At 37.0% G+C, this 25,935-nt stretch overlaps 1 protein-coding gene across 1 annotated transcript in view; it reads left to right on the forward strand.

Moving 5' to 3' along the window:
* Nucleotides 1-24,690, forward strand: part of LOC127849129 (uncharacterized) — a 75,976-nt gene extending 51,286 nt beyond the window's left edge. Inside the window, exons 16-27 of the mRNA XM_052381850.1 lie at nt 1,162-1,273; nt 3,018-3,108; nt 3,811-3,964; nt 4,885-5,011; nt 8,933-9,036; nt 9,599-9,709; nt 10,333-10,520; nt 13,903-13,999; nt 16,077-16,178; nt 18,635-18,742; nt 20,101-20,202; nt 20,939-24,690. Of these exons, the coding sequence (XP_052237810.1) occupies nt 1,162-1,273; nt 3,018-3,108; nt 3,811-3,964; nt 4,885-5,011; nt 8,933-9,036; nt 9,599-9,709; nt 10,333-10,520; nt 13,903-13,999; nt 16,077-16,178; nt 18,635-18,742; nt 20,101-20,202; nt 20,939-21,103 (1,461 nt within the window). The 3' untranslated portion in view covers nt 21,104-24,690. The remainder of the gene's footprint in view (nt 1-1,161; nt 1,274-3,017; nt 3,109-3,810; nt 3,965-4,884; nt 5,012-8,932; nt 9,037-9,598; nt 9,710-10,332; nt 10,521-13,902; nt 14,000-16,076; nt 16,179-18,634; nt 18,743-20,100; nt 20,203-20,938) is intronic.
* Nucleotides 24,691-25,935: the final 1,245 nt, after the last annotated feature.

The following is a 25,935-nucleotide window of genomic DNA, read 5'->3' on the forward strand; positions in this document are numbered from 1 at the left end:
AAAAGGAAAAGAACATTGCCCGGAGCAGGTTTCGAACCAGTGACCCCTGGAGTCCTGCCAGAGTCCTGAAGTAAAAACGCTTTAACCTACTGAGTTATTCCGCCGGGTACACATAATTCACGAACTCTCCAAATTATTCAATCGTTTCGCGTTGCAACGCTTTATAATTTTTAGGTTTTAAAATCGTCAAAAGATGCATATAATGGCTATATTAGAGCATGGTAAATGTTCAGTATTACTGTTTCCTCACAAATATCATAACCAAAACGAAAATTTGCGAATCTGAAACAACTTTTTTCAATTTTGTCAATTTACCAAAGCGTGAAAAGATCCCTTTAAGGTATTCACTTTCTATTATGAGTTTCACATTTGAAGGGGTACAACCTAGTTGTCACAAATTTGAAGGGATATAACATTGTTGTCACAAATTTGAAGGGACATAACGTTGTTGTCACAAATTTGAAGGGACATAACCTAGTTGGATCCCACATTGTGAATGGACATGATTTAGCTGCTCTCAGGCTAATCTTTCCACTTTAATGGTATTTGTCATTTAAAGTAAGTCTCTTCTTAGCAAAAAATTAATTTTTATGCTCCTTCTAAAAATTTTGGGGGGAGCATAAAGCCGCCGCTTCGTCCGCTTCACTACCAAGAGGAGATGTGCATATTATCAGCTGGTTCTGGTCGGATGATTTTTCACAGAGTGATGGCCCTTTGAAATTTTCCATTAACTGTACATATAGTGCAATTATTGTCCGGGCTATTACTCAGCAACTAATGACCAGAATTCAATGAAACTTTATGGGAAGCTTCACTACCAAGAGGAGATGTGCATATTATCAGTGGGTTCTGGTCGGATGATTTTTCACAGAGTTATGGCCCTTTGAAATTTTCTATAAAAAAATTATTGTCCCCCCAACTACTGTGACCTCAAGACGTTTCCTTTTATCTGTATGTATAGTGCAATATTGTGACAAAAAAAAACTTTTGGGGAGCATCACCCGTCTCCGACGGTTTCTTGTTGGGGAAAGTTTTTGTCCCTGATTATCCTCTGCAAAATGCAAAGGCTTATCTCGGACGCCACTTTACACACATGAATAAAGCCCAGTTTTCCCAGGACAAGGCTGTCCCATATTTATGGTGTGATGACTGACATTCCAGGAGGTGTACAAGATCCCCAAGAAGCAGGTGCTGGAGGAGAGGAAGAGGACTGAGAGGGAGCTGGACACCAACTATGAGAAACTGGCCAAGCTGGAGCAGAAGAAAAAGAAGGGTAGGAAGGAACATTAACAAGGGGATTGATAATATTTCACACTTTGTACAGGGCTTCCCCTGGCTCAATATTGTCTTTTGACGGAAATGCCTTGCAATAGCACAAACTTTGTCTTTTGAGCTCTTTTATGGGTTTTTATAAAGAAAATGTTGTGCTAAATGTAAATATCTTTGGCCAAATGTTTCAATTTGTTCCCCTTGGCTAACTTTTCGTATTGCTGAGTAAGTCCTGTTGTAGTAATGATAACAATTTAAAATCTAAAGTAAAGTTCCACTACTGGAGAACTAGCCTAGATTGAGGAGAAGAAAATAGGTAGAAACAAATGCTATGTTTGGAATCAATGCTATGAATGAATCATCATGTTGTAGTAATACATTTTGAAATATGTAGTTAAGCTGATGCTTACAATTGAAAACTATCCTAGCTAGATGAGAGGGAAACATACCAGATGTGAGAACTAGGGAAGATATCCTGATAATTCATATAATATTAATTTGGGTGATTGTGATTGCAATGGTAAGGATGATGATGATAGCGGAGGATACAGATGATAGTCTACAATCAAAATTAGTAATGGATTGAAAACCCATGAAAAAAAACACATGCAGTATGAAAAATGAAGTTCATCATTTCCTTCATAATGCACATATAAATCATTGGTCCAGTGTAGCCTGACAAACAAACATCAATATGGTAGATAAATGATGATAACTAGAAATAGATATTACATTTGTATGCCCCCATAAGGGTGGCAAATAGCAATCAGACTGTGTGTCAGTCTTTCTGTTTTTCCCTCTGTCTGTCCGGTATTTTATTGTCCAGACTTTTTTCTTCTTGACGCTTAATGATATGGACCTGATACTTGGTTTGTGAGTCTACCTAAACAACTTGCAGATGAAGTGTGAGTCTGTTCCGGTCCATTTATTTTTGGTGAAATTATAGGCCTTGGGCTTAAATTTTCTAGTTAATGAAAGTTTTCTCGATTTTCTTTTTTACAAAACACTTTCACATATTATTTGACTTTTGGTAGGTGAGTCCACCTGCATGGCTTACAGATCAAGTGTAAATATTGTTCCAATCTATTGATTTTTTGCAAAGTTTGCAGCCTACTTATATTTTCTCTTTAATATTTGTTTTCCAGATTTTTTTTGCAAAACACTTTCAGATATTTAGCTGTTTTTGGTATTTGAGTCTACCTTCATGACTTACAGATGAAGTGTGAGTTTCTTTTCAGTCCATGGATTTTTAGCTCAGCTGTTTTTGGAGAAACCCCGAGGTATTGTCTTAGCCAGCTCGCTGTGTCTTCCTCCGTCTTGTGCCGTCTGGCATCCAATGTGCTAAAACCTTAACATATGCTCTAAAATCAAAGTGCTTCTACCTACAACTTTGAAACTCCATATGTAGATGCACCTTGATGAGTTCTACATGTCAAACTCATTTTTGGGTCACTAGGTCAAAGGTCAAGGTCACTGTGACCTCTAAAAAAAAACACATTCTGACAAGCTTTCAGTTATTCAAAACTGCCCGCAGCAGAGTGTTTGCACCCATTATGGGGTGCTTTTGTTTGGTGACGTTATGGGCCTTGGACCTTTGAAAAATAACACTTCCAGTATTTCTCCAAAACACTTTCAAATACTGCCCATGGCTGTTCACTTTGTTGAAAGGCCAGTAACGCAGGTCTTGTAGAATTTATGTTACTGTTTTATTTGATTCAAGCAGCTCTAAATCGTCTTCCTCCTTATAGTGTCTGGTTGGGATTCTGACAAGGGTCGCAAGAGAAAACGAGAGCTGGTGGCAAAGGATGACACGGATGAATCAGACTCTGGAACTCAAAGGTACATTCATTTTACAGCATGGTTGCTCTGTCAGGATTTAAACATGTTACTTATAAAGGTGTAATTCTCTCTGCAAGCAAAGGTATATCTTTTAAACCTTTCCCCCATAAAAAGCGAGGTGAAAATGGCTATGTGTAAACAGCATAAAACCAGAAGAGCCTTCCAGTTACTTGCAGTCTGTTCAGGTTTTATGCTGTTTGCTGCTCATCAGTATCTTATGGTTGGAAATGAAGCCTTTTAAACTTGAATCTAGTTAGAAAGGTCATAAATTTAACTTTTTAAGGGACAAAAAATGTGTAAAAATACGCATCTAAGTGATAAAGGGTTAACCTGAAAAATTAAAGAAAGTCCCACCTCCCCTAAAATTAAAAACTAAAAGTCTGATTAATGAATTGTTTTTTTTATCATTTCAGTATAACAAGTATTCAATAAAATGCTATTAAATATTGCAGTGTAAATTTTCAATCAGTGTTTTTTTCTCACCTTGGGAGGGGTGGGGGTGTTGGGGCGTCCATATGGGGAATTTTAAGACAAAGAGGGAATTATGTTTGAAGTAATGCTTCATTAATTAAGATATATATAACAACAGAATGACATAAAAAAAATCATTCATTTGAAGGCTGTGCGTGGATTGTTTCTACCATTAATGAAAAATGTTATGTGAAAGAATTGTGTTGTTAGACCTGGGTCAATCACTTGTAGCAGGAAGTCCAACCTGGTGACGCCGCCGCGCATGAGCAAGACTGAGCGGCGACAGATGTTTGAGGCTCAGGTGAAGGCACAGGATGAGATGGTGGCAGAGTACCAGAGACAGCAGGAGCTCATGGAGCAGGAGACCAGGGAGCAGTATGAACAGGTAGGCTGGATTGTGTTTGAGGCCCAGGCAGGGTACCAGAGACAGCAGGTAGGCTGGATGGTATTTCTGTAAAATAAGATATAATAATTATGCCCTAACAGTAGAGGGGTATGTTGGATTCACTCTGAAGGTTGGTCACTGTGTCCTCATAAAATACTATAAGTTTGTTAAGAGAAGTCTTAACAGAAGAGGGGTATGTTGAAAATGCCTTTTGCAAACATCATAAAACCAGAACAGCCTGCTAGTAACTGGCAGTCTGTTCAGGTTCTATGCTGTTTGCTGCTCATCAGTTTCTAAGGGTTGGAAATGAAGTCTTTTAAACTTGAATTTATTGAGAAAGGTATTTAATGAAATGTAACTTTCTAAGGGACTACAAATGTGCAAAAAACGTGTCTAAGTTATAAAGGGTTAAGAGAAGTCCTTCCACCACATTCTTAAGTGATTTAATTATGTTTTTCTTAATAATTTTTATTAAATGTTTACATTCAAAGATGATTTAATCTGTTTAAGCTTAGCGTGACAACTACAAACTGGATGTAGAGGCCAATAGCACAGCATAATGTAGTTATTGACAGGACACCCGTTTACGACTGATTTCTTAATGATGTAATGTGTATCCCTACATTATTATGTGAGTAGCGTTCTGAAAAAAACTGGGCATAATGCATGTGCATAAAGTGTTGTCCCAGATTAGAGCTTATGCAGTCCGCGCAGGCTAATCAGGGACGACACTTTCCGATTCTATGACATTTTTTTTTTTTAAATGAAGTCTCTTATTAGCAAAAATCCAATTTAGTCGGAAAGTTTCCTCCCAGATTAGCCTGTGCGGACTGCACAGGCTAATCTGGGAAGACACTTTACGCACATGCATTAAGCCCAGTTTTCTCAGAACGCAACATGTGTTCTGTTACATGACACAGGAGCAGCTAAGGCAACAGGAACACCAGCGTGAGTTGATGCAGGACCCTGGCTTCTGGTACTATGCTACTCAGGACCCCACCTTCCTGCCCTCCATAGGCATCGACCCACAAACCTTCCTGCAGCAATGTATGTAAACAGCAATTTTTGTTTGCCCAGTTGCAAAAATTATCAGTAGCAGCCCATTTGGGGAAAAAGTGCACGAAAAACCCTGAAATTTGGAAAATTTGCGTTGTGAAGTCTTTATATTGAGAAATGGTTTATTTGATTTTTTGCTCCCAAAGTTTTTAGTTTTTTTTTGCTAATTGGGATAGTGCTGTTTTCCCGTACTTTATAAAGAAGAAAAAAAATTGTTGGTTAACCATTCCACCCCACTAAGAAGCAAAGCAGAATGGCTATATTATGCAACCAGCATAAAACCAGATTTTATGCTGTTTGCTGCTCATCATTATCTCAGGGTTGGAAATGAAGCCTTTAAAACTTGAATCTAGTAAGAGAGATCTTAAATTTAATTATATCCCCACAAACCAAGTTAAGGGGGGTATATAGGAGTGAACTTGTCGGTCCGTATTAAGTGTCCGCTCTCTAATTCAAGTACTTTTCATCCGATCTTCACCAAACTTGGTCAGAAGTTGTATCTAGATGATCTTAAGGCCAAGTTGGAACATGAGCCTTGGCGGGTATAAAACTAGGTCACGGGGTCACATAGTGCGTTTTTTAACATTCAGCATGGTGTCCTTTCTCTTATTCAAGTAGTTTTCATCAGATCTTCACCAAACTTGGTCAGAAGTTTTATCTAGATGATCTGAAGGCCAAGTTTGAACATGGGCCATGCCAGATCAAAAACTAGGTCACGGGGTCACTTAGTTCGTTTTACACATTGAGCATGGTGTCTGCTCTCTATTTCAAGTAAATTAAATCCGATCTTCACCACACTTGGTCAGAAGTTGTAACTAGATGATGTGTAGGTCAAGTTCGAACATGGGCCATGCCGGGTCAAAAACTATGTCACGGGGTCACTTAGTGTGTTTTAAACCTCACCATGTTGTCCGCTCTCTAATTCATGTAGTTTTTATCCAATCTTTACCAAAATTGGTCAGAAGTTGTATCTTGATAATGTCAAGGGCAAGTTTGAATATGGGTCATGCCAGGTCAAAAACAAGGTCAAGGGGTCACTTAGTGCATTTTCAACATCACAATGTTGTCCGCTCTCTAATTCAAGTAGTTTTCATCCAATCTTCACCAAACTTGGTCAGAAGTTGTATCTAGATGATGTCTAGGTCAAGTTTCAATATGGGTCATGCCGGGTCAAAAACTAGGTCACGGGGTCACTTAGTGCGTTTTTTAACATTCAGCATGGTGTCCGCTCTCTAATTCAAGTAGTTTACATCCGATCTTCACCAAACTTGGTCAGAAGTTTTATGGAGATGATCTTAAGGCCAAGTTAGAACATAGGCCTTTCTGGGTCAAAAAATAGGTCAAGGGGTCTTACTGCCTGAGAATTTTTTTTCACCCCTCTCTTAGGTTTTGGTCTGTTGGAATTCTTGTACAGCATCTCATTTAAAGCCCTACTATACGGATTGTCTGATCCCTCCATTAAATTCCTTTACTCAGTGTATTAATATCAAATGAACTGTCTTAATCTTTTATCTCGACTGACCACAGTGGCCCGCCAATAAACAGTTGTATAACACACTTGATTGGGATGGTGGGTTCAAACAAAGAAAGGTTCAACTAGGCCTTCTGGCATTATTTTTTGAATAGGTACTACATGTACATAAACTTGCGCTTAAATCTGCTAACAATTTTCTGCCTTTCTCTCTCTGGAGCCTCAGTTTGGCAGGAAAAATCTAAAGTGTCTGTTACGCATCATTAATGTTGGTCAATATTTCTATATTCTAATTTTAAACGCTTAAGTTGACCTCTGTTTCATCAAAAATCTTATGATTATTGAGACCCTGGAGTCTATTTTCTGGGTAGAACCAATTTTTGGTAGCTTCAGAGAAGATGAAGAGAGCCTTGGTGGGAATGATCCTAGGATCTCCTGGTTGCTAGGAAACACAATATCCTCCATGCCACCGCAGTATTTATCCATAGTTGAAACAATTAAATTGGCATTTGTCAATATGGCAGTATTCTAATGTGTTAGTTTGTAAGTAAGAGACTAAATTTGAGATTAAGAACTTTCATGGTGGTTAGTGACTGCGACTTGAAACTTCCGAAAAGCAAATCTTAATTGTTTGTTTTATTTTCTAACCTAACTTTGTGTATTAAGAATATCATAGATTACTTTGTTTTTCACTCAATACAGCTGAACCTTTTTATGATATACTGAAGTTGCCAGGCTTTCTTAACCCTTCTCCACTTTGATACATCTTTTGACACATGTGTAGGCCCATAGAAATTTGCTTTTAATTAAAACCCTTTTTACTAAATTCAATTTTTAAAGGCTCCATTTCCAACCATTAGATACTTGTGAGAAGCAGACAGCATAGAACCTGGACAGACTGTTCTGGTTTTATGCTGGTTGCAAAAGCCATTTTCACTTTGCTTCATATGGGGGGGAAAGGGTTAAAGGACTTGGGAGATATACTTGTGCAACATATGGAAATATAGACTTTTTATCAGGATAAGTTCAATATTATTACTGATATATAAAATAGTCATCACAAATGCATACACCAAGCTGAAACAAATTCATTAATCAATTCAATAACACAATGGTTAAAATTTTAAAAAAGTGATTTTAAGATGTTTGTGATTTAAAACCTTGAAATGTTTGTGAAACAGCCAGTATATCTATACATCTTTCAACAAACTTTATACTCTTTGTTTTAAGCAGTTAAAGATATGCATGAACACACGTTTGGAACTAAAAATCACTTGAAACTAACTGATAATTTGAGTTTAAACCTGGAGTTAATTAATTAAATAACTTATAACTAGAGGTATAGTCTTGAATAAGTGTCCACTTTGACGTTTTAGGAATTGCGGCTTAAGCATGTTCATCTCTACTAATTCTACAAATACATGCTGTTGCTTAGAGAGAAATATTTTTAAGCCCCATTTGATAAAAGTTTTCCTTTTATATTTCTGTTAGCAGTTTAATTAAAGTTTATTTATTTGTACATCTATGTACTATTTTCCAGTGGCCAATGACCCACCGCTGTTGCAGCAGCTTATGTCTACCATTATTTTCCAGTGGCCAATGACCCACCGCTGTTGCAGCAGCTTATGTCTACCATTATTTTCCAGTGGCCAATGACCCACCGCTGTTGCATCAGCTTATGTCTACCATTATTTTCCAGTGACCAATGACCCACCGCTGTTGCAGCAGCTTATGTCTACCATTATTTTCCAGTGACCAATGACCCACCGCTGTTGCAGCAGCTTATGTCTACCATTATTTTCCAGTGGCCAATGACCCACCGCTGTTACAGAAGCTCATGTCTGCCATTATTTTCCAGTGGCCAATGACCCACCGCTGTTGCAGCAGCTTATGTCTACCATTATTTTCCAGTGGCCAATGACCCACCGCTGTTGCATCAGCTTATGTCTACCATTATTTTCCAGTGGCCAATGACCCACGGCTGTTGCAGCAGCTTATGTCTACCATTATTTTCCAGTGGCCAATGACCCACCGCTGTTGCATCAGCTTATGTCTACCATTATTTTCCAGTGACCAATGACCCACCGCTGTTGCAGCAGCTTATGTCTACCATTATTTTCCAGTGACCAATGACCCACCGCTGTTGCAGCAGCTTATGTCTACCATTATTTTCCAGTGGCCAATGACCCACCGCTGTTGCAGCAGCTCATGTCTACCATTATTTTCCAGTGGCCAATGACCCACCACTGTTGCAGCAGCTCATGTCTACCATTATTTTCCAGTAGCCAATGACCCATCGCTGTTGCAGCAGCTTATGTCTACCATTATTTTCCAGTGGCCAATGACCCACCTCTGTTGCAGTAGCTCATGTATACCATTATTTTCCAGTGGCCAATGACCCACCGCTGTTGCAGCAGCTCATGTCTACCATTATTTTCCAGTGGCCAATGACCCACCGCTGTTGCAGCAGCTCATGTCTACCATTCCCAACTTCCCCCAGCAGCTAGAACACTTAACACTGATGTATCAGCAAGCCGTGTTGCAGGTGTGTACTTGTGATGTATCTCTTCTGTCTTTGTAATGTATCTCTTTAGTCGTATTTTTATGCCCCCGGATTGAATGATTGGGGCTAAGCCCCCGAATCGAATGATCGGGGTAAATTGTTTTTGGCCTGTCTGTCATTGTATGTGTGTGTCTGTGTGTTTGTCCCAAAACTTTAACCTTGGCCATAACTTTTGCAATATTGAAGATAGCAACTTGATTTTTGACATGCATGTGTATCTCATTGAGCTGCACATTTTGAGTGGTGAAAGGTCAAGGTCATCCTTCAAGGTCAAAGGTCAAATATATGGCTTCAAAGCTCCGCAGTAGGGTGCATTGTGTTTCTGACAAACACATCTCTTGTTTAAAAACTATTAAACTTTCATTGTGATTATAACCCCAATATGCTTATAAAGTATCTGTTGAGGTCATTATAATTTATCACTTAAGTCTTGAAGTTAGTTTAGATTTTGTCACTTGGATTGTTATTATAAGCAGAATTCAAGCAGGTAAACCAAAGTTGAAAAAGTTCAATAGTCCTATGACAAAAACCTTTTCATTTTCAGGCAAGCCAGGCAGAGATGCTGCAACACGGGGTAGAGTTGGCCCCACCCACCCTGCCTGAGATTGCAGACAATGAGCCAATGACAGAGCAGCATCTGGCCTTCCTGCAACAGGTATGTGTCAATAGATAAGATGTACTAACTAAAGAGGAAATTGCTGGTCATGGTAGTGAAAAGGGCAGATCTAGTAAGAAATAATTTGGGATCCAACTGTGGATTATTGTAGGTCGTATAAGAGAAAATTTGGGATTCAACCTTGGAAAATTGTAGATCCAATAAGAGAAAGTGGAGATACAACAGTGGAAAAGGGTTGATCCAAAAAGGAAAACTTCAGATCAAATCATGGAAAGGGTAGATTCCATAAGGGAAAACGTTAGATTCCAAAAGGGAAAAGTGCAGATCTAATAAGGAAAAAAATCAGAGCGAATGTTCTATAACAAATCCAATGTTTACTGGTCAACTCATGTTTTGATGTAAATGAGGGCACAGTTTGATAGTGTGAAAGGAATCTCTCTGTTTTCTTACTGAATGCTCAACAACAAACAACATTAACATTTGATAAATTACTATAAAACTAGATCACAAACTAATTTGTTGTAAAACTTTTTTAGGAAACTATCGCTTTTGTTCAAATAAAAATACTTCAACATTTTAATAACTCTAAATCTATTACAAAACAAAATACAGGATATGAAGGTATCAAAACACACTGACACAAATTTGCGTTCATTGTCCAGGTTGAGGCGTTCAAACAGCAGCACCTGGAGCACCCGGCATCGTCTAGGGTTGCCATGGCGACCATGGAGGATGATGATGTGCCACCACCCCCATCCCCACCCAAGAGCAAGACAATCGTGCTGCCCCCAAACTGGAAGACTGCAAAGGACGCAGAGGGAAAAATGTACTACTATCACACCGTTACCAGGTAATGTATTGCGTCTGTATCCCAGCTTGTATCTGATTAACCCTTTCCCACTCAGAAGCAAAGTGAAAATGGCTTTGTAACCAGCTTAAAACCAGAATAGCCTGTTAGTAACTCGAAGTGTGCCTGTTAGTAACTCGAAGTATGTTCAGGTTTTATGCTGTTTGCTACTCATCAGTATCTAAGGTTTGGGAATGAAGCCTTTAAAACTTGAATTTAGTAATAAAGGTCTTTAATTAAATATCTAGGTTGGCGCTAAGGAAAATAAATTAGTAGCCAAATTTCAGCACTACGATAACGACCCACATTATAACCTCATTTGCTCAATGAACGAAATAATCATTATCATGAATCTATAGGTATCAACAATGACTCTATTAAATTATCAATGAAGTCACATTTAAATAAATTATTTGTTACCTGAAATCAAATAATTTTATTTTTATTTTATTTTTCATTTATATTTATTTTCATGCACTGGCATAAACAGTATACAATGTTAGAACTTTCAGATATGCCCCGGTCTTTGATCGGGTGGGTCTTGCGTAACTCTTATTCGCCACCCCCCTTCTCCCAATAATTTTTGCCGTAGTCTGGTGCTTCTTGATTCTTGAAAAATACATTTACTGCAATGTATTCTTGAATTGACATATTTTTCCATAGTTGCAATATATAATTTATTGAAACGTACCGGTAAATTTGTAAGTCTTAAAAACTGCATGTACTGAGTGGCTAGGCTATATTTAGTTACACATCGTCTGTTTTTAAAAAAGCATGCTTTGCATGCGTAGAACTTGGCATTGCAGACAACAGCAATAATTTCGCGCTCTTTCTTATAACACGGGTTTTACATGGCATACCGGTATTAATGCATGGTGAATAGTTATTATCACGTGGCTGCAGAAAACGGTGTAAATCAGTTCTACAAATAGACATGATAAAATATACATGCACTGGATTTAATTTGTTACCGCATCAAATTATTAACGGGTTTTGTTTTTCACAACTTACTCGCCGTAAGTAATTTTACACTGCTCACCAATTGCAATTAACTTCTCATAATAAATGATTGTTTACAGTACAGTAAATAGGTGTGATGATGATGCCCGAAACCGCCTTTAATGTACTGCTTTATTTACCGGTTTTATATCACGTAGTAATGCTACAACTGTGATTCATTCACCTGCAATAAACGCTTACTCTGTGACCGACGTCAATCAAAAATAATAATCGCTATATAACTCCGCCTCCATAAACATTCTCGTAACCGATTGGACGTTAAATATCACAGTTTGGCGACTGGAAAGTTACCCGAAAATTTCCCGTGATGCATCTGTCAGCATACATGACTGTGTTATGTGGCTTGAATATACGATACCGGCATCCGGTTATCTCTTATCAATGGACTATCTATTACCACCTGGAGCTTTTATGGTGATTAAATGTGGAAATCGGTACCGAGTTCTCTTTAAAAGTAGGGAATATTATATACTTATAGAGAAATATCAGGGTTTTTTGCAATCGCCATTTTCATTCACATTTTAAACTTTAATCGCCAGCTGAAAGATTCAATCGCCTATGGCGATTTTGGCGATCGGAAACGCTAACATAGAATATATCTACAAACGCATCAAAATACATATCTATAGGGTAAAGGGTTATATCCCTATTGTAAAGTAGAAACAGGGTAGACTGGACTCACCATAGACATCAGTCTGCGTTTTTGTCCATAGACACAAATGTTTCCAAATACCTTTGATACTTTTCAGCGTACAACATGCAAACATCCATGAATCATTAATTAATACATTAAATGTTGCATTCGAGATTTGTTACATCCTAAGTTACAATTGTCGGTGCTTAAAGCGCATTAGCATACTGTAATTATTGAAAATCTTGCGATATTCCTCTTGTCTTTTTATTATGCCCCCGAAGGATTGCATAAAGTGATCGCACTGTCCGTCCGTCTGTCTGTCTCTCTGTCTGTCACACTTTGCGTTTAGGTTTTGAAAAATGCTCATAACTTCTATGTCGCTTCAGATGTAACATTCATATTTTGTATGCATGTGTATATGGACAAGGCCTTTCCAAACGCACACAAATTTTGACCCCTTTGACCTTGACATTGAACTTGGGGTCCACATTTAGGTTTCGAAAAATGCGTTCAGGATTCGAAAAATGCTCATAATTTCTATCAGAGCATTTATCGGGGGCATGTCATACTATGGAGACAGCTCTTATTTTAAGGATAAGATAACAATTTCTGTTTGGAAAGATGATAAACTGCATAAGATTGTCATTGATCAAATAGGGACAAACATCCCTTATTTCTGTAGATAGGCGTCTTCAACCGGAAACAATACTTCAACCACCAGCTTGTGTGGTCTTTCAGGTTTAAACATACATCATGAATATCTGGATTGCATTCAAAAATCAGATATGAATAAAATATTCAGGGATTTTTTATGCCCCCTTGCGAAAAAAAGGGGGCATATAGTGATCGGACTGTCCTTCTGTCCATCTTTCCGTCACACTTTGCGTTTAGGTTTCGAAAAATGCTCATAACTTCTATGTCCCTTGAGATATAACCTTCATATTTGGTATGGACAAGGCCTTTCCATACGCACAACAATTTTTACCCCTGTGACCTTGACCTTGAACTTAGGGTCCGCGTTTAGGTTTCGAAATCTGCGTTTAGGTTTCGAAAAATGCTCATTACTTCTATGTCCCTTGAGATATAACCTTCATATTTGGTGTGCATGTGTATATGGACAAGGCCTTTCCATACACACAAAAATATTGACCCCTGTGACCTTGACCTGGACCTTGAACTTAGGGTCCGCGTTTAGGTTTCAAAATCTGCGTTTAGGTTTCGAAATCTGCGTTTAGGTTTCGAAAAATGCTATAACTTCTATCAAAGCGTTTATAGGGGGCATATGTCATCCTATGGCGACAGCTCTTGTTTCCTTCTATATAAGATACTGGAAAATGGCACTTTGCTAATTCTGATAAAACTACAAATTTCCCAATTAATGTCAAAATAAGTTTCCAATTGAAAGTTAAAAAAAAAAATCTACATTGAGTTAGTTTCCCTATGCAGCTCTATGGCTTGAACCTAAGTAAATATAATATTGACAACTTAACAACGGAAAGTTATCAATTTTAAAGTACTTTGGAGCAACAAAAATAATCAAATACACCGATATCCTGGATATTAAGACTTCACAACGCAAATTTTCCCAATTTCAGAGTTTTTTTTGCTAATTTTTCCCAATTGGGCTGTTACCGGTACTTTTCCAAATATGGCACAAAAAACCACTAAGCATTGTCAATACTTGCATTGGATGTGCAATCTGTTGCTGATGATCATGATTTCTTACTGAAGGCAGACACAGTGGGACCCTCCCAATCTGGACACGGGGGAACATGTGGATGATATGGACCTGGGCACCCCCACAATGGATGATACCACTTCCACCAAGGTATGTTCCAAACATTCATCCCTAATGAATGGCGGGTAGCGCATCTGTAGTCCTATGATCACATTATCTACCTACTTAGTTGTTTGTGGGAAAATTATGTTATGTGTAGCAGTAGCTTTTTAATTTGCTTTTTTTTTTTTTAAGATTCAGATTCTGAGCTGTAATCATGCATCATAGCTTCCCTGTTTACCCAACTAACAATGCTTGAGGTGCTAATTGTTATTATGGGAAAAAAGTAATACACTAACTTACACTTTATGTTGGTTGGCAACACTATTTACATCTTGAATTATGTTGGTTTTGTTTCTTTTGTGGACAAGTTGTGTATTAGAATAATTTATAATGAATCAGCCTACTAGAGAAGATTGTTTCTTTTTGTGAATATTCTTTGCTGTTTGTAATTAAATGATACATTTTGACCTAATTAAATAATTCATTATTTGACTGCCCACCCCTAATCTGGGCTCATGGCTCTCTGCTCTGGTCGCATTGTGTTGACCCTTTTTTTAGCTTAGATCAAGACACTGTTTATATTGAATAGTGATCTAAACCATGACTAAGTCATCTGGAAACTACTAACAATGTATTTTGCCAATCCTGTTCAATGTTAGGCAAAATTGCCTTATTTTGACTCCCTTTTGAGTTAAGCAGTTTGTGTACTTTATAATATTAAGAATTTCTTCATTTTGTACTTCATTGTTTAAAAAAATATCAGATAAATTGAACCTTTAGTTTGAGACCTATGAAAAAATGTTTGCCCATATACCCACTTTTACATGTAATGTAATGTTGACTATGCTGGATTGTTGAGCAGTATACAATATTGTAATACTTTAAAAAAGAAATAATATAAATTATTTATTATTTTGTATAACCAGAGAAAGTATTTGGTGTTGGTTATTCTTATAAATTTCTGGCTTCTTTTATATAGGATAAGCTTAGTGTGACAGAAAATAACACCACAACACCACATATGTTCTGTCGCCCACTTGTTTGTATTATTGGTCCTGAAAAGAGCTTGTATAAATTAATTTTTGTATTTATTCATTGCAACACAGTGTTGTTATTTTTGTTTCGTCAAATTTGATGCTGAAATTTGGCCCCTTTCCCAGTCTCAAAAAGTAAACATTTGCTCCAAATGACTGCCTAGACTTTCCAATTGAAGGTTTCCAATGAAATATGTAAACATGTTTCATATTTCATTAATTTCTCTATCCTTAATGATAAGTTGAATATTATGTTGAAAACTGGTTCGTATCAAGTTTTGAGTATTTGTTAGCAAAAAAAATTAACACAAAATTTTCAAATTTTAGTCAAAAGAATGTGATTTTTTCCAATTTAAAGGGCTCGAGTTACATAAACAAAATACTGAGAAAAACACACACTGATCACCCATGTATATACATTTTTGCCTTAAAGTGGGTCACTAGGCTGAATAGATCATTGAGTACATTGCACAAAAAATAAAGTAATCTATGGCATTAGTTTTGAAGTATGAAGCAGTACACATTAGTTTTGAAGTGTTTAGCAGTTCATGTTAGTTTTGAAGCGTGAAGCAGTACACGTTAGTTTTTAAGCATGAAGCAGTCAGTTCACATTAGTTTTGAAGTGTTTAGCAGTTCATGTTAGTTTTGAAGCATGAAGCAGTATACATTAGTTTAGAAGTATGAAGCAGTTCAGGTTAGTTTTGAAGTGTGAAGCATTTTATGTTAGTTTTGAAGTGTGAAGCATTTCACAGAAGTTTTGAAGTGTGAAGCATTTCACACTAGTTTTGAAGCGTGTAGCAGTTCATGTTCATGTTAGTTTTGAAGCATGAAGCAGTTCACATTAGTTTTGAAGTGGGAAGCAGTTCACATTAGTTTTGAAGTGTGAAGCAGTTCACGCTAGTTTTGAAGCGTGAAGCAGATCACTTTAGTTTTGAAGCGTGAAGCTGTTCAGGTTATTTTTGAAGTGTGAAGCAGTTCACCTTTGTTTTGAAGCATGAAGCATTTCATGTTAGTTTTGAAATGTGAAGCAGTTCACGTTAGTTTTCAAGCGTGAGGCAGTTCACGTGCACGTTCTCCTGTGTCTGTTCTAGCGCTATTACCTGCCCTCCCTGTACTCATTCACGATGCAGTTAGAGACCATTACGTCCACCTCTCCCTCGACTAACATGCCTGCCCGGGGCATGGTGGTGGTGGTAAGACCTGAGCCTTCCCTACTCCCCTGTTGCAACTGTTCTTGTGCTTGTGACTCCAGTTTCAGTTTCAGCGTTTGATTGTTCAGTTGCATACATGTTGTCATTGTTAACATGGTTGGTGATTAACAGAAGTCATTGAGACATAAATTGTCTTACATTTTCTGGCATTTTAAATTCAAGGTTGGAAATAAACATTGGTCCCTCTTATCAATGGCCCCTTCATGTTATCGTGGGCCCCTTGATTTTTTTAGGATAATATCATCTGTACAAGACGTGCAAGATTGAGGGTGGGCATACATGGCCAAGATGCAAGATTGAGGGTGGGCATACATGGCCAAGATTGAGGGTTGGCATACATGGCCAAGATTGAGGTTTGGCATACATGGCCAAGATTGAGGGTTGACATACATGGCCAAGATTGAGGGTGGGCTTACATGGCCAAGATTGAGGGTGGGCATACATGGCTAAGATTGAGGGTGGGCATACATGGCCAAGATTGAGGGTGGGCATACATTACCAAGATTGAGGGTGGGCATACATGGTCAAGATTAAGGGTGGGCATACATGGCCAAGATTGAGGGTGGGCATACATGGTCAAGATTGAGGGTGGACATACATGGTCAAGATTGAGGGTGGGCATACATGGTCAAGATTGAGGGTGGGCATACATGGCCAAGATTGAGGGTGGACATACATGGCCAAGATTGAGGGTGGGCATACATGGCCAAACTGATTCTAACTGTGTAACAGATGCATAATTCTTAGAATTTGTTCTTTTTTCAGTTTTTAATGTGTTTTTTCCATACCAATGTTTTTAGTTGTACAGGAAGATTGCTTAATAAAGTGCAAACATACTTATAAATACTGTTTGCCCAAATTTATCCACCCCTTTTAAATCTGTTTACTTTTTAGTTCTTGCTCTATTTGGTGCATGTCTATCCTATGAAGAAGACAACGATTCAACTAGCATTGCTCTAATGGATTTGTTCTGTAGATAACTTAGTAATATTTTAATAGTTTAATTGAGATATTTTATTAGCATTTTTTCTGGCCAGTAAAGACGTTGACAGAATAACAAATGATTGCTTGTTAACGCTCCTCATTGAACATTTTATGGACACTGCCCTGTGATGTATGTACAGTTGAATTGTGTTTTCTTTTAGCATATTGGTTGTTTTGCATGTCTTAGTGTAGTTGAGTTTGTGTGTGTGTATGTTTGCCATTGTTGTTTATCACCATTTTGGGAAAAGGGCCTGGTTCTTTTGGTTTGAGAAATTGTTCGATGTTTTGTCTAAAATTTGGTAATAATTGTTGTTGATTTTGCTAAAAATACTTCAAACTTGAGAAATAAATTGTTTTCAGTATTATATTTACTGAGGTTGAACTTCTTTAGCTGGATTGCAGATGAACACAATATTGAGATTTAAAAGAAATATATTTTTGGAAACCTTCATTTGGCAAAGCTTAAATGGAAAACAACACCTAGTAAAATGGGACACATTCTTGGAAAACTGTGCTGAATGCAAATATGTTTATTGTTATCCCATTCTGTACTGTCTAATCAGGGATGTCACTTTCCCCTTTAATGCATTTAATTGTTTAAATGAAATCTCTTTCATGAGTAAATCTAGCCTTGGAAAAAAGTGGCATCACTGATTAGCCTGTGAGAACTGCAAAGCTTATCTGGGACCAGACTACGCATATGCATTAACCCTTTCAGTGCGGGAACCGAATTTTAAAGGCCTTTGCAGACAGTTTGGATCCAGATGAGACGCCACAGAACGTGGCGTCTCATCAGGATCCAAACTGTTTGCTATTCAGATAGTATTCTTTGAAAACAATTCGAAGAAAATGCTAATTTTAGAAATTCAGCAGATGACATTTTAGCAGAAGACAAATTTCCCAGCATTCAAAGGGTTAAGTCTGGTTTTCCCTGAATGCGGTTCAAACATACTCTCCTATCATTACTATGGAAACTGTGTAGTTCATTTCTCACATGTTCAATACTAACATGAATACACAACACCTAATAAAAATATGCTCATGACCTATCAGAATTATGCTTTCTTGGTATTGTTTCACTCAATTGTTTTAAGGTTACATGGGGAAAAAAGTCGTCGCACTTATTTACACTCAAGTGTTAAACGTATGAGCCTTGCTCTGTGAAAAGGGGGTTTAATGCATGTGCCTATTGTCATCCCACATTAGCCTGTGCAGTCTGTACAGGCTTATCAGGGACGAAATTTTCCGGCTTATCTGGATTTTTGCTAAGAAGAGTTTCTTTGAACAGAAAATATCATGAAAGGGGAAAGTGTCTTCCCTGATTAGCCTATGAGACTACACAGGCTTATCTGGGACGACACTTTATGCGCAGGCATTAAACCCCTTTTTCACAGAGCACAGCCCATATATTATTACCTATCATGATTATGCAGTCCATGTATTGTAATTGGCAGACGGAGAGCAAGGTGGAGGGCGAGAGGGAGAAAGAGAAGACTACGACAGCGGCTGCAGACACCTCTAGTGAAATGTCACGCAAACTCAAGGAGCACTTCAAATCTAAGGTAGACTACTCCATTATTTTGTTGGCCAAAAATTTTCAATTTCTCTTTAATTTCTCTGTGTGGATCCAGCTCAAACTTTCACAGTTGAGTGACATTAATTTGCAGATGATTGTAGTGAAAGGAATTTCAGATGCAAATAGTTTTGTCACGATTATGGAATCTGGTCCTTTGTCTGTTTTTCCACTATAGATTATTCATGTGTAGTATGCTTCACACTGTTCTTGATCAAACAAGGGGAGATCAGTTTGGTAATAATTTTCTCTTTTTAGGATAAAGGTTCTCAAAATTATTTTGTAATCAGAAACTTTCAATCATCCATCATTTGTAATGCACACTTCAACACCGTTATTTCGAACACCGATAATCCGAAGTCACCGTTATTTCGAAGTATTATTCTGGTCCCGATTTTGATTCTTGTTTGTTTAATGTCAAATTTCATTGTTAATCCGAACTTCGTTAAATCGAAGAAATTGTTAATTCGAAGTGATTCTGTCGGTCCCAACACTATAATTCGCACCTTATTATCAATCTTTAATCCTAAGTCAAAACTGCAAAATACTGAGCGTAATTTCACACTTTTGTCGTGGCGCGTCAAAAGCCGATTATTACACCTTTGTCGTCTGCGCGAACGCTGGTGTTCAGAGAGACATAGCGTTTAATTATAAAAAAAGGTTAATTCATTTCCGAAAATGTATGCTTATGTATGTATGTCTGATAATTTGTGCTATTCGTTTTATTTTATATGTTCTGTAATTAAAGAAAAATAAAAACGAAAAAAATAATCGTTTTATTCCCCCGTTTGTTACGAGTAGAAATATATTGCTATCTGACTAGTTTACGTTTTTAAGTAAGCGAACCATGTGAATTCCACAATGTTTTATTTTTAAGGAATCAAAGAAGTCTTTTGTCAAATGTTTATTTTGAATTATCGTAAATCCGATTTTTTTTTAACGGTCCCGACAACTTCGAAATAACGGTGTTGAAGTGTATTATGGATAGAATCTAAACAATATGTGCAATAGGACAATTTGATGTTTAATGCTTACTAACTTACTTTACCCTTTTCCACTGAGAAGCAAAGTGAAAATGGCCATGTGCAAAGTGCATAAAACCAGAACAGCCTGCAAGTAACTCACTGTCTGTTCAGGTTTTATGCTGTTTGCTGCTCATCAGTATCCATGGGTTACATCTTACATCTAGTAACAAATGTCTTTAATTAAATTAAACTTTGTAAGGGACTACAAATGCGTCAAAATATGTATTTAAGTTGTAAAGGATTAACAACACAGGCTGCTTATACAAATTTATATGTAAAGTCAGCCTCTGGGAACCATGGTAGCCTCTATTTCTTCCTGCAGATGTCATCCTGGATTGTGGTGTGCCTGAATCCATTCCGGAAGCCCGACTGCAAGCTGGGACAAATCAACAGCACTGAAGACTTCAAGCACCTTGCAAGGAAGGTAAGTCTTTAGGGAATATGCTCTCTATGCTTATTTGATTGCTGTGCACCCTCAACCATTTTGCCAATGCAGTTGACCAACCACAAGCTGGTACTATTAAAAATTTCTTAATAAATTGCTCTGCTTTCTCAACCTTTGTGCCGTTACACTCATGATGTGCCTTGACATTTCAAAGTCCTTAATTTATTTTATATGAAGGAAATACAGTTGAAATTCATATTATAAATAAAGCCATGTTAACAAACAAACATCAATTACTCCATAAACTCACCAATTTTCCTGTTGCAGTTAACGGAAGTATCTTCCTAGCAAAAAACCAGTTTAAGCCGATAGAAAGGTCCCTAATTAGCACAGGCTAACATGAGAAGACACTTTTCACACACAAATAGTCCCATTGCAGTTGACCCAACATGTGAGATTACTACTGTCATCAAACAACAGGGCTTTTTTTCCTGTTTTTGTGAAGCGGCCTTGACCCCCCCCCCCCTTTCGTGAAAAAATGAGTCGCAAACTGTTCAAAATTGTGAAAAAATGAGTCGTGAGCTTTCTAAAATTGTGAAAAAAAGAATTGCAAACTTCTTGAAATTGTAAAAATTTGTGTCGTGAACTTCTAGAAATTGTGAAAATTTGAGACGCAAATTTCCAAAATTCTGAAAAACAGCCATTCTCACATAAGGAAAACAAGCCCTGAACAAACATCATTAACTCTATACACTCCCCTATTGTCCCGTTCCAGTTGACCCACCATGTGATGGCCAAGGAGTTGAAGCACTGTCGTCACGTGGAGGACCTCGAAGTGAACGAGAATGTCAAGTCCAAGGCCAAGGACTTCGTTAGGAAGTACATGGCCAAGTTCGGCACTACCTACAAGCGTTCTGGAAACTCACCAACTTATGACTGAGAATGTCCAATCAATATATTTAACTCGTCAAAGTAGCACTGATAATTTTCAATCAGTATCCGCAATGTTCTTGTCTTATAGGGAAGTGGTGGTCAAGATTATTTTGTTCAACAGGATATTGTGACGGGACAGCAATTTGTGAGTTGCAGTTGGCACCAACTTACGATGGAGATTGTTCAATCAATCACCGCAACGTTCTTGTGTTGTGGCAAACCCCTATACAAGTTACTTTCTTCGAAAACGCTTTTGTGGTCCAAAAGCATTTTGTGAGTATATTCAATTCCTGTTGGCAGTATTTTGTGAATAATGGTCTAGACAATATTATAGTGAACATCAGATTGCGCAATACTTTATGAATAACCTGACACTGCCTTGAATCTGTTGCTCTGCATGTGTTATAAGCTGAATTCCAGATTGAAGGGGTTATGTGCTTCTCTAACCCTTTCATACTCAGAAGCAAAGTGAAAATGGCTTTTGCAATCAGCACAAAACCAGAACAGACTGCGAGTAACTCACAGTCTGTTTTGCTTTTATGCTGTTTGCTGCTCATCAGTGTCGTAAGGTGTGAAATGAAGCCTTTAAAACTTGAATGTAAAGAAGATTTTATATTTAATTCTAATTAAAAACGAACTACAAACGCATGAAAGTGCCTTCGTAAGGGGCTAAGGGGTAAAAAAAAAAGAATAAGATGTACATTTTATTGTATGATATCATGTTGTCAACATTCTCGATCAAGCAAGATTGCATAGCAATTAAGTTTATAATTAGCTGCAGTTATTGAAATTGATTGAAATGGTTTGTTTTATATATGGTAGACATTTTGTCGAATACATTTATTCTTGAATGTGTCTTGTTTATAATATATTATAATACTGTTGAAAAGGTTAATGATACCTTTCTTATAAATAAAATAATGATAAAAGCTTATGGAATTGTCATCAATTGATTGTCTTTAATCTTGATAATTTTCACTTTTGTGAATATTGAAAAGTCAGTTAAGCATTCTATACAGTCTGGTCATTTTCTAATATGTGAGTTATTTTTATGCCCCCGTAAGTTATTTTTATGCCCCCAGATCGATAGATCGGGGTTATATTGTTTTTGGCCTGTCTATCTGTCATTCTGTCATTCTGTCCCAAAACTTTAACGTTACAGTAAAGTTGTGCAATAACTTTTGAAATATTGAACATAGCAACTTGATATTTGGCATGCATGTGTATCTCATGGAGCTGCACATTTTGAGTGGTGAAAGGTCAAGGTCATCCTTCAAGGTCAAAGGTCAAAAATTTAAAAATTTAATATAGTAAAGTTTTGCAATAACTTTAAAATTATTGAACAAAGCAACTTGATATTTGGCATGCATGTGTATCTAATGGAGCTGCACATTTTGAGTGGTGAAAGGTCAAGGTCATCCTTTAAGGTCAAAAAATTTAATAATTTAATATAGTAAAGTTGTGCAATAACTTTTGAAATATTAAACATAGAAACTTGATATTTGGCATGCATGTGTATCTCATGGAGCTGCACATTTTGAGTGGTGAAATGTCAAGGTCATCCTTCAAGGTCAAAGATCAAATATTTAAAACTTTCATATAGTAAAGTTTTGCAATAACTTTTGAAATATTGAACATAGAAACTTGATATTTTGTATGCAGGTCTATCTCATGGAGCTGCTCATTTTGAGTGGTGAAAGGTCAAGGTCATACGTCAAGGTCAAAGGTCAAATATTGAAAACTTAAATATAGTAAAGTTTTGCAATAACTTGAAATATTGAACATAGCAACTTGATATTTGGCATGCATGTGTATCTCATGGAGCTGCACATTTTGCTTGGTGAAAGGTCAAGGTCATCCTTCAAGGTCAAAGGTAAAATATTTTAAACTTTAATACAGTTAAGTTTTGCAATTACTTTTGAAATATTGAACATAGCAACTTGATATTTGGCGTGCATGTGTATCTCATGGAGCTGCACATTTTGAATGGTGAAAGGTCAAGGTCATCATTCAAGGTCAAAGGTCATCCTTCAAGGTCAAAGGTCAAAAAAATAATAATTTCAAAGTGGCGTTATCATGAAGCTTCACATTTTGAGTGGTGGAAGTTCAAGGTCAAGTTCATCCTTCAAGGTCAAGGTCATCCTTTAAGGTCAAAGGTAAAAAATAAAATAATTTCAAAGCGGCGTTTTATGAAGCTGCACATCTTAGTGGTGGAAGTTCAAGGTCAAGGTCATCCTTCAAGGTCAAAGGTATAATATAAAATTTAAAGCGGCGCAATAGGGGGCATTGTGTTCCTGACGATCACACATCTCTTGTTTTACCTAAACTCACGCATGCAAACATACACATATGGACCAAACACATTTTTTAAATACATATGGTATAAAAGACCTTACTTTAAAAGTTGGTTCTTTTATACAGATAGAGCTGTGTTGTAAAAGAAAGGTTGTAAAAGAACAGAACAGAATAAACAGTTTCTATGTGCTATATCATGATATTGTTTACTGGTGTCTAAAAAGTTCCATTTTGTCCCGTATTTCTTAGACACTTTGAATATATTTGTGTGTGTGTCAGATTATGTTTATATTAAACCTTTCCCACTCAGAAGCAGCATGAAAATGGCTTTGTGCAAACAGCATAAAACCAGAACAGCCTGCGAGTAACTTGCAGTCTGTTCAGGTTTTATGCTGTTTGTTACTCATCAGTATCTTATGGTTGGAAATGAAGCCTTTCAAACTTGAATACCGGTATAATAAGAAAGAACTTAAATTTAATTTGATTTTCTAAAGGACTTCAAAAGTGTCAAAATTGTGTTTATGAGTGGTAAAGGGTGAACAGGCATTAGTTACAATTTCCAATTGTGTCCCTTAGTGGTGGATTTGTTCATTTCTATATATTTAAGCAAATATGCCACTTAATTCACGTTAATAGCTAAACTCATCAGGTGATTAAATTTATACACAAAATAACCCATAAACTTTAAAATACAGAGGATATTTGTTGATTTCAATGTAAGATCTTGTGAAAACACTAATGAAATCTGATATCAGCGTGGTTTTACTCCTGTAAGTGTCGTTTAATGATTAATATATTGTATTGTTAACAATGCAAGATGTATTTTGTTGTGTGCTGTACTTAATTTTATGTTTGAGTCAGCGTAAATGACTTCTATTAATTCTGTAGTGTAAATGTGAATTTCTTAAAATTGATTTATTTGGTGTACAACTGCTTAATAATTAGTTATGTACTTTTCTTAAGAAAGTATAGTATTTTGCAAATATTTTTTAAATAAATACATTGTATGCTTGAATATATTTTGTATAGTGTTTATTTGACTTACGATTGTTGTTTATTTTTAGCTAGAAAAACCCTTTGAATATTGACCATTTAAATTTGTGGCATCACATTACATCACATTTATTTTAAGCTTGAAAAACCCTTTTGAATATTGACCATTTAAATTTGCGGCATCACATTACATTGGCAATTGTCTTGTACATTATTTCATAAGTTCCATGTTTCTTTTGTTTAACGTTGTCTATGTAATCATGTTAATGATTAGCTCTGTTTTTCAATAAAATCGGAGTGTAAAAATGTATTTTATTATTATTCACACAGCTTTCTCCTGTAATGAAGACTAAGGCCAATAAACAATGATTCAGACTTATAAGTATTAATTAATTGCCATAAATCCGAACAGCCGAGTTGTCAATTGTCATATAAACAACGAATCTTAAGATGTTGCGTGAATGGTTTTGCGTCTATTGCAATGCATCACGAAGAATATAAATATATATTCTAACACAACACATGTCAAATTTCATATAAACAAAGAAGAAAATCGTCTGTGTGTTATTCTGCAATAATAATGGGCGGAGCTTATACACTGAAAGCACGCGCTGTAACTAAACAAAACATGCAGATACATTTTCCACCAGCGTAATAATCCGGTAATGCTGTTATTATGCCCCCCTTCGGAGAAGAGGGGGTATATTGCTTTGCACATGTTGGTCTGTCTGTCGGTCCGTCCACCAGGTGGTTTCCGGATGATAACTCAAGAATGCTTAGGCCTAGGATCATGAAACTTCATAGGTACATTGATCATGACTCGCAGATTGATTTTGAGGTCACTAGGTCAAAGGTCACGGTGACCCGAAATAGTAAAATGGTTTCCGGATGATAACTCAAGAACACTTATGCCTAGGATCATGAAACTTGATAGGTAGATTGATCATGACTTGCAGATGACCCCTATTGATTTTCAGGTCACTATATCAAAGGTCAAGGTCATGGTGACCCAAAATAGTAAAATAGTTTCCAGATGATAACTCAAGAATGCTTATGCCTAGGATCATAAAACTTCATAGGTAGATTGATAATGACTGGCAGATGACCCCTATTGATTTTCAGGTCACTAGGTCAAAGGTCAAGGTCACGGTGACCCGAAATAGTAAAATGGTTTCCGGATGATAACTCAAGAACACTTATGCCTAGGATCATGAAACTTGATAGGTAGATTGATCATGACTTGAAGATGACCCCTATTGATTTTCAGGTCACTATATCAAAGGTCCAGGTCACGGTGACCCGAAATAGTAAAATAGTTTCCAGATGATAACTCAAGAACGCTTATGCCTAGGATCATGAAACTTCATAGGTAGATTGATAATGACTGGCAGATGACCCCTATAGATTTTCAGGTCACTAGGTCAAAGGTCAAGGTCACGGTGACCCGAAATAGTAAAATGGTTTCCGGATGAAAACTCAAGAACGCTTATGCCTAGGATCATGAAACCTCATAGGTGCATTGATCATGACTCGCAGATGACCCCTATTGAT

This window comes from Dreissena polymorpha, chromosome 10, assembly GCF_020536995.1.
Source record: "Dreissena polymorpha isolate Duluth1 chromosome 10, UMN_Dpol_1.0, whole genome shotgun sequence".
NCBI classification, from domain to species: Eukaryota; Metazoa; Mollusca; class Bivalvia; order Myida; family Dreissenidae; genus Dreissena; species Dreissena polymorpha.